The sequence below is a fragment of the Falco rusticolus genome, chromosome 2, assembly GCF_015220075.1.
Source record: "Falco rusticolus isolate bFalRus1 chromosome 2, bFalRus1.pri, whole genome shotgun sequence".
Classification (NCBI taxonomy): Eukaryota; Metazoa; Chordata; class Aves; order Falconiformes; family Falconidae; genus Falco; species Falco rusticolus.
Window position 1 is genome coordinate 114,636,183 of NC_051188.1, and position 12,708 is coordinate 114,648,890.

The 12,708-nt window shown below is 40.5% G+C and overlaps 1 protein-coding gene across 1 annotated transcript in view; it reads right to left on the reverse strand.

Moving 5' to 3' along the window:
* CRYBG3 (crystallin beta-gamma domain containing 3) overlaps nucleotides 1-12,708 on the reverse strand; it is a 94,264-nt gene that overhangs the window by 63,417 nt on the left and 18,139 nt on the right. The window contains exon 3 of the mRNA XM_037378078.1: nucleotides 2,958-3,394. Coding sequence (XP_037233975.1) covers nucleotides 2,958-3,394 — 437 coding nt within the window. The remainder of the gene's footprint in view (nucleotides 1-2,957; nucleotides 3,395-12,708) is intronic.

The window sequence follows — 12,708 nt, forward strand, 5'->3', positions numbered from 1 at the left end:
TGTGGTCAGGCAGAGAAAAACACACACGAAAGTTACACAGATTGTCTAACTTGTTTGTATCCTGAGCCAAAAAGGGCAAAATGTACACAGTACCTTTGAGAATGAGCTTAAAAGGAAAACGACTGGTTTAACGTTTGCCTGATTTTACAACAGCTACAACACCCCCCCCCCCCCCCCGCCCGATTTTCTTCCATTTAAAAAAGTAATTTTCCACTGGAAAACTTCAATCTGCATACTGACTGACTTACCCCTACCTCCAAACTAGCAACACACATTTTCATATGCTTGCCTGACCATGAGACAGGTAAATTATACTGAAAAAAATCTACACTGATTTGCACAGGTTATCTAACGACATGGGACAATTGTCAAGATATGGTCAACTGAAAATGCCACCTCCAACTCTGATTTCAAGGAAACTAAAGTAACTCAAAAATACTTGCACAGAGCAAGGAGGTCACTTCAGTGAGTTAATAACCACACCTTCTGAACTTTATAAGCTTTTATTAATGCCAAGCTTACTAATCAATGTTGTTCTGAAGAAGGATTTCCAACAAGCAAGTGAAGACTGGGACCATCTGGACCCTCTAAACTGTGCATACAGACTGCTCAGCACCTTACCAGTTTACTGCTCAAGGGGGCAGCAAAAAAATACCATGACTTTCTGCCACTTCCACCGCTGCTATTCACAGGCCTGCAGGCGTCAATAAAACAGGAAAATCAAAACAAGGCTCATGCATACATTTTGAAAAGCCAGCAGAAGTCAGAGGTTTCTACCTGGAAGGAAAGACGTGCATCAGCTCCTTATTGCATTGGGGGTGTGTGGGGGGGATGGAGAGAGACTGACTTTGCAAGGGGCTGGCCATGGCTGCCTCTCATCTACTTAGTGCAGGCTCCGATGGCCATGTTTAGTGTTTATTTCACCACATTCTGGGGGCCTGCAGCAAATCTCCGAGATTCCTATTTGTCTGAACAGGCAGGAGACACCCAAGGTAAGTTAGAGGAGCACAGCATCTAAGAGGACTGACTTTGCTGGCGAAGACAATAAGAAAAAGACAACTGCCCGGAGGACAGACTGCCACTGCAAAGTGAAGGATACAACCAGTAGCTGTGGATAGCTAAGTACAGCCGAAAGCATGCTGAGAGACAATATGGAAGAAACCACATGGAACAAAGTAAAAAGTGAAAAAGATCTATTAATGCCTACTGTCTTTTTTCTCTTTGAGGCACGGAGTGACTTTTCTTGTGTGTCTGCACAGCCCCTGGCACAACGGCACGCGATTTACCTGCAGGTTTCCAGATTATACTACTGAAACAGCAAATCGCAGCAAGAGACATGCAGCAAGCCAGCCTGTCCAAGGCTTTAAGGAATACGTGGTTTGTTCAGGAATTAAGACTCAACAATGTAACGCTCCTAGGCCTCTCCAGATAACAACTGAGGGAAGAAGAACTTTTCTTCTAGATCAACCGATACGGTGGTGCTGGGCTGCAACACGCAGCTTGGAAAAAGCTTCAGTCAGATGTGTGTGACTACGGTAAGATTCTGTAATAAAAACCAGGCGACCACATCACACCCCAAACCAGAATACAACTATTATTATTATTAATTACAAGCAGTACTGTATTTTGGTAGTGGAACTACAGTCTTAAGTTCACCTGAATAGGTATCACATCCCCTATTCATATCCTGATCGGCCGTTACATTTATAATATAAAGGCCAATGACAGATGCCTCAAATCGCAAGTCTACTGAATAATAAATGAGGACACAGTACCGGAGACATCCCCAGTATGGAAGCGAAATTCATTAGGCAGCTGCTTTGGGAATCTCTGACCTCCTATATGCAGATGAAACACTTCACATGCCACAAATAAATATACTCAGCGCAACTCAAATTTATAACTTCAAAGGAAAAAAAAAAAAAAAAAGAAAGGTGTTTTTTCTCCGTACATCCACTCATTCTGCAATACAAGTACGAGCATGGTGACAGACTTACTGGTTACCCCAAATGATTATTTTTGGCTTAAATTTGAAAAAAAATATCCTGGGCAGTATTGAAAATCTGAGTAAACATCACTTACGAATTCATTGCCTGTGGACAAGTCCATATTCTACACAACTATCAAAAACTGGACAGGTACCACATGCATACGTACACACCTAACTCCAAACTCACACTGTACTGCCCCACATATAATCAAATAGTCAACACAACAGCCACAGATGTTTATGGCATACTATTACCTACGTTTATGCCACAGTCAGAAAGATTTTGTAACATACAGTGTGGACCACAGCCAATGTTTTTGCTTTTCTACTCTCAAGCTCACATTCGTGCCCTTGGCACCATTTTTTTGGAAATATTACAAAACTGTTAAGGATGTTCCACATTCAGGCTAACAGTGTGTTTTATGTAACATTACAAGAAAACCCCAAAGAACAAGGGGAAACAAAACACAGAAGCAAAAAATCACCAGGTCAAATAAACCAGAAAAGATAGTTTAAAAATGAGGAAACCTTACTTGCAGAAGTAAAACCACTGAACTAGTGAGATACAAAAAAGATAAATACTCAAACCTTTATTTAGCCCACAATATGGACAGAAGTAAGCTCTTCTCACTTTTTTTTTTTTTTCAGTAGATCCACAATACTGAATGTATTTCTAAATGCCACATCTTTAACCTCTATCACTTAGATGGATCTACACTGGATCTATCCATGGTCAAGAGACTTCTAGAAAGCCTTCTTTAAAGTTTTATTTTGTTGCAGTCAATCTCCTCATTTATTTAAGATAGTTGCTACTATAGTTTTGCATGAAATCAAGTCAGGGACACTCCAACCATCCTTACAAATGACAGTCATTTGTCACACAGTCAGCAGAACTTAGACAAGGTAGTCCTGTGTGCACACACATGCACCAACATCAACATATTTAATACTAAATTATAAAACTTACTTTTGTGCATCGGCAGATCGTTTCCAGCCTCCCTGCAGATCCTGTGAGATATCTTTCCTGATACTATTTAAGATGGCATCATCTTTATTTACAGAATCTTCTTTTATTCTAGCTGTAGAACAGATAGGCTCCTCAATTTTCAGATGCTTTGGCTGCACGTTCTCCGGAAGGGTATTTGCGTTCTGTAAATCCTTTTCACATCTGTTGGGTTCATCTTGAAAGGTAGAAGGTTTAGATTCCACCAAAGAAGATTTTGTTGCAATATTAAATAAGCTTCCAAGAAAATGAAAAAAGCCTTCTCGGGGTTGCTTGTCTTTATCTGATGTTTTGATTCCAGGAGTCAAACTAGGAAGGCTGTTAGCCTTTTTCAGCTCCTCCTGGATTTCAGACTTGCTAAGCTCTTCTGTGGAATGATTCTTCTCTTCATTTTGACAAACCTAAGACAAATACAAGAAGCACATAAAGGAGATGTTTCCTGTCATTTTCCCACATTCCCAAATTCCTTAATTTTAGTTTGCTCCTATGCAATATATTCCTTTGAGGAGATTTGTTGTTTAAAGGTCCATTTCAAGATCAAAGCCCTGGGCTCTCTTCTCCTGTTTTTTGTACTAAAGAGGTACCTATTCTACAAAAAAACAAAAGGACTACATAGGCTAGAAGACTTACAAAACAGCTGCTGTGGAAGTGAAGTACAGAAAGACAAATGGAGAACAATTCCTTCAACTGACAGAAAAAAAAAATCAAGGAAGAAGCAAGGGGCAATTTTTCATCCTTTAGACTCTGATCTGCTCAAAAAGCACAACTTCACAAGCAAACTTCTACGCACTTGGAAGATGAACAGTTTTCAGCTTGAAAATATACACAAGAACACCACAGCAAAACACAAATGTACCATAGCCTTAAACATGGGGTAGCCTGCCATTGTAAAAAGAACAGGAGAATCAAGAACAGAATTTGGATAAAATAAACTCTAATCACAACCCAGAGACTAATCCCTACCCGCTATGCTTAGCAACCCCACGTTGCACCCTTTGGCCAGCCTTCCTTCAACTCTACAGCCAATTAACTGCACAACTCTATTTCCAAATCTATTTGTAGCTTCACACAGCTCCATAGTCTACCATGCTCAAACTGCACAGTCTTCCATACAGCCAAAGTCCTACACACCACCACCCCTGCACCCAGGACCTTCTGAACTGGCCATCAGCTAACTGAAAGTAATTAGTACTAAGGCAGAGCTTCACTTCATTTAAACCACCTGTTCATTTCTTCCCTCAACTCTGCTGAGCACCTACCCCCGGGGCAACAAAAGCTCTGGTCCTCACCAGTTTATGCCCTTGAATTTCCTCCGTGTCAGCTTCCCTTGCAGACCCAAGAACCTCTGCCCAAGCCCATGCTACTTCTACCATGACCATCTGCCCCAAAGGATGATGCAACTTCACCGGTAGGCTTCACAAACACCGCATGTAATGCCATTTTCAGCTTCACAATCTGAAAATGCTTTTTCCCTGGCCTAAAATGTGCTGGGGAGCACCTCTCACCCATCCCCACCCTTCACAGCGGGTGCCATATGCTGCTGCTGCCTATTTTATCTTTACGGTACAATCCTTGCAATTTCAATCTCTGATTCAACCCAGTTTATTTAAACAGAATAAAGTTACCCCAGGTTTTCTTAGACGAAATCTATTCTGCTCAACAGGATTGGGAAAGGAGAACATGAACAAAAGGTCCTAGGCAAATTTAAGTTGTGTCAACAGTATCTTTGGATAAGAGTAATTATTTAAAATTGGATAACACCTACCCATCCAATCTATGCAGAGAGCTACTATTTTCATTAGGTCACTAATCCTATTTCAACTTTAAGACATACTTGTTCAAGTAAACTAAAATAAACAAGTAGGCTTATTTGAATATTCCATCTAGTATCATGTTAACGATGAAAAAAGCGTTTTAATGAACAAAGTTTAATCCTTGGGAAACAGCAATTTCTTAAAAACTTGCGAGTTATGCCTAGTGATACTGGAGCAGTGGGTCTTTGATCTTTAAGCAATATTTTTTCACCTTTTTCATACAAAGAATAGATGCAATTGCTTAGTATTAAGTGATCAGATATATGTGTTGAAAATTGAATTGTTTATGTGAGGACAGAAGTTGAATGGCACTAATTTGTTCTTGAGAAATCCATACAAACTTCTATTTTCTTCACACTGGCAAGACACAAACAACCACACCAAAGTAGACTTTCAAAAGTGGGCTGAGTCAAACTCCAGCTTTTTTGGTCCCACCTGGTTCCCCACATACTGCACTAATCAGTAGCTGATGCATCCCAAAGGGATGTAGTCATCCCTGCAGTATTCAGGTATTTACTACTTTACAAGTCAACTCTACCCAAACCCACCACTGGAAATGAAGACAACAGCGCAGCTCACAGAGGTTCCGCAGTGCTGGCTGCTATCTTCAGTACGAGGCAAACTGCGTAAAGTAACATGCAAACCTAAGATGAATCTCTGGTACAATTAACTTTACCTCATGGGAACTAAATACTTTGCATAACAAAAACCAAAACACACACAAGAAAAAAATTCATTTCCAAAATTTGGTAATACATGAATGAATGAGTCACCATAGTCAACTTCAAAGTTCTAGCGTCGTAGCTTCTTCCTTCACTTTGAAAAATACCTCCGCATTCTTCAATACCAGGCAGAGTTTCTCCCTTGTTTTGTGATTCATATCATTCACACACATCTGTCAGTTAAAGTATCTCGGTGCAGGAAGTGCACACTTCATATTATTTTCTCTGCAGATATAACTATTATGGACTACAAACATTTATATTAATTACTACAGTATCTATGAAGTTAACAGCTAAATGCATTAACTATAAAATAAAATATTACATTTGAAACTTGTCAACAGTTCAGTATTATGTGTTTTTGTTGGTTGTTTGTTGGGTTTTTTTAAAGTCATTTGTATTCAGGAACTACTGGGTTTTTTTCCTATTAGGAACTGAGACTTCAAATATGGCTAAATCTCTACATGTGAAACTCTTCCCCTAGCAGCTCCGAGACATAACGCTTGTAAAGACTGTGCTGCTTATTTGTGAGCATAATTTATGCCTTGCATGAAAAGCTGTTTTGTAGTCTCTGTTTCCAGAAACAGAAATCTATTTAGACTTCCCTCCCTCTTTAATCTTCGTTTCCTTACTTAACTTCTGGTAAATCAAAAGAACAGGAAGTTTTAATATGAAAGGGTCCTTCCATACCTTTAACCGTAAATAGTGTCTTGCATAAAAAAAAGCCCTGGAGAACATTTACACTGTGCTTACTTGAAGATAGACACGGATATTAAGTCCCAACACAGAAACTATGCAAATCCTTCTTTCTTGCCTTCAATACAATCGATCCTACTCTCCATATATGCTCCCTCCTGCTCCACTTTGCCTTTGCTATGAAAGACAGCACGAGCTATTGCTGCTTCATCATTTGCCCAAAGAATCTCAGTTCGAAGTCTGAACCACTGTTTAGGCATTATACAAACGAAACCGTTCCTGCTACAGATTTTGAAGTGTGTGTTTGAAGATAATGCCACATTCAAGTTATTGGGACAAAAGCACATGATCTGTAAAGCCAGTAAGCCTTTAACACGGCAGGAGCCTGCAGGCCCTAGCACCTGACAAACACAGCCAAACAGCGATTCCATGAGGCAGTGTCACGGTAACTTTCACTTATTTCTCATATCTCTCTCCAAGCTCAGCTCTGACAGAAGCCCTGAGAAAATACTCAGGGGAAAAAAAGACAAGGGTGTAGGGTATAGGCAAAGTAATCCTTTCCCTGGTATATCCCACCAGTTTTTGAGTCAGGGCCTTCAGCTGACCTCGACAGAGCAGTTCCATCTGTGTGGCGAACAAGCTTGAGCAGTTTGATATTCACACCACTGGAAAAATACCAGTGACTCTCCTATTCATGTCATCAGTTAAAATAATCATCTTCTAGTGTCACAGCAGTCTGAACAGTTTCTCAGGCTTATCGCACAAACAGTAGTTTCTGGATTAAAACCTACCTGCCAGATCCCCTTTGAGATACTTGCTGATGCAAGGGAAAATGTCTTCCTGCCATAGTGTTGTCTTTCTGCTCCTTTTCTATACTGTTATCAGCCTTCCCCTTGACTCTTTCTCTACTCTCCATGAGCTTGTCCACCTCCTTGTGACATGCTCCAAAAAAGCTTTAATTAGCTTTTATTCCTTTACCAACTTGTTACTCAAAGTTTCACTGAGCAAGCCCTGGGTAACCTGGCCTGACCTTATAGCTGCGCCTGCCTTAAGTGGGAAGCTGGGCTAGATGACATCCTGGCATTCCTTCAACCTGAATTATCTTATGGTCCTGTGACCTCACATGCAACCAGAGCCAGTGCAGAGGGGAAGCTCGGCAGAGCGTGAAACAAGATTATGACTTAAATCAGGTGACTGAAGAGACTGCAGCAATAACCGAAGCTGTACCTACCGTGCAGTCAGATAGCGTGGTCCCACCTTGCTGAAGCAACCACTGCAGAGAAGCCTGGCAGCTCGGACTCAGAACATAAGCCCGTGATGTCATGTCTCAAGTGTGATTCTTATCTGAGCTAATTTATTCCATGGTAGATTAGGTATGCTTTCCAAGCTGTAATCCACCCCTGACTGTAGCACAGACATACGCCCAAAGCCTAAGTGCACCTAGGCAGTCAGGCACAGGGGTTGCTGCCAGCGTGAACAGCCCCCCTGAAGGGCAGAGAGCAGCTCCAGCGGTGCAACAAGCACCTGGAAGAGGGATTGCTTTGCCAGGTTTGCCTCACCTCCCTACCAGCTGGGAACAGCCACCCCGGTAGCCACCGTCTCTCGGCAGTCGGGTGGCAAAAGTTCAAATTGCCAGAGGTTCTCATTTGGCAGGGGTTATGTCTGTCTGCCAAGGATACAGTCTCTTTTATTGCCCTAACAAGTGAATGAAATGAAAACGTTAACAGCACTAAAACAAAGATCTCTGTGAACACAGAATTAGCTTCCAGCCACAACAGCCAGACATTTCGAATTTCACTCCCCACGAATACAGGCTCATCACAAAGCAGAAACTCTAGATAGCTGCATGGAGACCTCTCACAGACCGCCTGTCCTGCCGCACTGGGAGCTGCTGATGGAGACATTCTGCATATCGTGCAGATATACTCCTGCACTTGAACCACCCCATCCCACCTGCACCTGTGAGAGAGGATGGCCAGTCATCAGGATTTTAGGATCATCAGTGATTCACCCCAGGGACCTCCAACAAACCATTTAACCACAACATCCCAATTTATTCATCTGAGAAACAGTCAGAGCACTACTCCAGAATTTCTGTTTGCTAGCAAGCAGAAATAGTTTAAGAGCTTCAGATTAAAGTGTTGGGTGCACAAAGTAGCACATTTAGGCATTGCTCCCTCTAATACTGGAAAATTAACCATGTTCCTAGCCTTGACTGTGACCTTTCAACATAGCTAAGATGGTTGCATTTCATTTAACAATTATGAGCATCCCATTTAATTTGAACAGTGATACAGTATGTAAACATTGTATGCTAAACAAAATCCACGCTGAAATAGCTCCAGTTGCTGGCAGACTAGCACATCCTCACAATGAATCACTACTGTATGTTCTTCAGGAGATTTCCCTTCTCTGGGAAGCTAAAGCATCTTTGGTGTGATCGCCCACTTGTTTGCAATGAGTGGGACACGCTGAGGTACAGTCAATCCACACACAAAATAAGCTTTTTTTTTTTTTTCCCAGCTACTGTGAGGAAAAGAAGTTGGGCATTCCCAACCAACAGGAGGCAATGCATACAGAAACCCAATTAAAAAGAACCAGACATAGTGAGACATAGATTAGGAACAAGACTCGTTTAAGAAAACTGTCATAATATTAAAAAAAAAATAATCAGGAAACATGTACTATCAGAATGTGAAATACAGAATAAGCACAGAACTCCTAAAAGTCCACTGTTGCTAGAGTCCATGAGAAAAATGGATTTAAAAAAACATGCAAAGCGGGGTTTTCCTATTTATGCCAGTAATTAGAGTGGGGATGGAGATGATGCAAGGGAGCTCCACCATTGTCAAAAACTGTTTAGTCTTAACTAAAAAACACCTTTTAAACAATCACAAAAAAGCAAAACCCCAAAGATTAATAAAGACAGCCTTCAGGCTTTGGGGGGATTTAAGTTAAAGGTGAGTTCTCCATCTCTACAAGCAATCTGTGCTTTGAACCTCTGAATATTTTGGCTTTTTTATACTGTGATGTTTTCCTTCCACATCCTCCTTTCCCTGCGTGTTTTGACATGAAAAAAATCAGGTCATGACAACCCCGGAAGACAAGAGTAACTAGAAAACTAAGGAAATCATGGCATCTTCATAATTGGGCTAAAAGCTAAACAGGAATGGACTTTTAGTTAAACTGTACCAGTTTTGCATTTTTAAAAATAAACCTCTTTAAATTCAATTACTATTTAACATTTACCATTTGGAAAGACAACTGCCTCCGTTGAAAGTTCAGCATTGTGACTTTAAAAATTTGTTTATCCCATTTGAATTCTTGAAACACCAAGGAGTCCTTAATGTAAATTTAGTTTGTCAGATGAGTAAAGAAAAGATGAAACAAACACTCTCTGAAACTCTGTAATGGTCTCCTAAAACCAGAGGAAGCATCCAGACTCGCCTTCCCTGAGCAAAGAAAAAACCCCGAAGTGGTAAAGGTGAACACTTCAAATGAAAAGGTAGAGGAAAAAGGAGGTACAATATGAAGTAAAGTTTCTGTTAGGTCACCTTTACAGGGAATTGTAAAGAACTGTAAACTCAGTGAAAGCCTCTAGAATGGCAGTTCACTTTATGATTTAAAAAATTCTGTTTACACCATTTGCAGAGTTTAAATTTTCTCCCTTCTGAATTTTCTCCTGAAATTACTGTAAAGCTGTGATTGAAGGTTAAGAATTGTACTCATTTCTTAGCATGTAACCATTGCCTTATTACTACAAGGTCTAGCATGGAGCCAGAGACAACAGAATTTAATTGTCGATCTTATTTCTGTTCTTTCCTCTAAATTCTCCCAGTATTACACTTCTATTGCCTTCTAGTGAAAATGATTTCACAAAAGTGAAATAATTTTAATCCTCTTTTACTCAATTATTCCCTGATATTTGAAAACAGATTAAAAAAATAAAGGTGAAATTCACCTTTCCAATGCAGAAGGTGTGCACAAGCAGGCAATACACTGAGAATGGGGTCAGACAGTGCAATTTCCACCCATACTTACATCCTACTGGCAGCCTACAGCACCTGGCACCAGCTTCTGCTTCTCATCTGCTGTCTCAGCAGTTTCCTGTGCCTGACTGAGCAAGGTTTAACCCCCTCCCCCCCCTTTTTCCCCCCACCCATTCAGAAGTGAAGTTTCCTGCTCAAGACCCTTTCTTTGAAGAACTGAAGTAGTAGAGAGTTCTATTTCAGGCTCATCCTTTCTAAAAATCTTCAGTATGATAAAGGAATTTACCAAGATTTTAGATAGGATGATCTTGAAATATCTTCCTGAACACATACAGCTGATAACACCATTAATTCAACAAAGCATCCTGGGAAACCAGGAGGTACTATGTACGCCTATGAAATTCCATTTCAACAAGAGTCTACATCATTGTCAAAGAGAAAAAGATCTGCTTTCAGGTTCCACAAGGGAAATCCTGGTCATGCAAACTCTAAAACCATTCTGGTTTTGCTTTTCACTTGTGGTCAGCAACAATCTTTAAAGGTAACTCTCAGATTTTCCAAAAATTCATGATTGCCAGCAATAGGCCACCTCCCTTGACTCCCAAAAGACAAAGAATCCGTCTCTCTGATTTCTAATTACTGGGTCTAAGACACAGGCATTCAGCAGGCATCCACACACAGGCTGAGCAGACATTACTTTGGTAATGTTCATATGAAGTAAGACAACATAAAATAAAACAATGACAATATAAACCCCCCCATGCTATATGGAAATGTATGTGGGTAACCAAGCCACTGGGCTTAATTTTGATTTCTAACTTTGTGTAGAACTTGAAACTAATTATAAAGTCAGAATTAGGGACATTCAGTAAGAATAGCTATATATATTCAGCAAGTTTGTGGCATTTTTTTTAAAAAAAAAACCTTACGTGAGCTCACACACCAGATGAAAAATGATGTGACAGAGAATTACAGAGCAAATTAGGCTGAAAGGAATGTGGCTGGGGAGTTCATGTAGTCTAATCTCCTGCTCAAAGCAGCTCCAGTTAGAGCAGGGCTTCACCCAGCTGTGTTTTGAGTATTTCCAAGGATGAAGATTCTGCAACATCTTTGGGCAACATGTTCCAATATCTGACCACGCTTTTTTTAAAGGGGGGAAAAGGAAAAGAAAAAAAGAACAAAAAAAAAAATATCTTACAGGTGACTAGAATTTCTCATGTTCCAACTCGCGCCCGTTGCCTCTTCTCCTATTTGCTGCAACTCCAAAAAGAATCTGTCTCCATCTTATCACATAAATTGCAGACCTTGCCATCAAATTTTAATATGTCTCCTGTTTAAATACAACCATCTTTATGTTACCTTGAAATTAATGTGGGAAAGCAGGGCTACAGAATAATCACATCTCCATCTCCACAGTATACAAGAGTACTTGTCAGAGGACAATTAGCAACAGGTTTAATTTGTAGTAAGGAAGCTTTAGATGGGATGTTAAGAAAAAGACTTTGTAATTACAAGGTTTATGAAAGCAGTAGAACAGTTGTCTGCTGAAGTTGCTGAGATCTTGGAGATCTCCATCCCTGGAGGTCTTTGAAAACAAGTTAGACAAACTTCTATCAGGTAGATAAAGGGATCTCACCTCGGGGCAGCGCAGTGGGCTAGATAATGCTCACAGTACTTTCTGCTCCTATGTTTTCTATGAAGGTTGATACTGCCTCTAGTTAACCCAGGTGACTAGTGCCCAGGCTTGAGCCTACGGGTCAAATTATTAAATATTTAATGCTATTGAAATACTGAAGTCTAAATTACACATTTGGTATATCATATATGCATCTACTTCTTCAAACTTCTGCATTTGCCTGACAGAGCTCACATAGTAGTTCCTGTGCTGAGATGCTTAAGAATTTCTTCCTAATCAGTTATGGGATAATGTGGTATTTCCTCCATGCACCGCTACAGGAAGGATATCTGGGAATGATCAGCAGGCAAGTGAGTTTGCCCACACTGTCATGGCAAAGACTTCAGATGGATGAAAGCCTCGGACAGGGCAAGCCTGGGACCTAAGCCATCCACTACTACTGCAACTAACCCAAGCACCTCTCACTGCTGCAACTACATGGTAATACAGGCAGGAGCCAGGTTAGACTTGCAGCACAAGCACATCCAACAAGATGTTGCATAATTTCTTCGAAACTGTATTAACATGACATTCTCCGGCACATGGCTTGCTACAGTAGCAGTGTTAGCTTATTTGGTAGCTGTTCCACACGATCCAACTAACAGTGGGCCAACCAGTTATAAACCTCTGTTTTAAGGGCATTATCAAAAGCAAAAGTATGTGAAACTTGCAGGAAGCACTGTTGCAATATTCCTTTTAAAAACAAAGTCCCTGTAGCGCTAAATGTGAGGTTAATGATATACTAGCACAACCTGGACACTATGTAATGCAGATACTTAGAACACTAAGCATGAAGTTCAAGAACTGTTTACATCCACA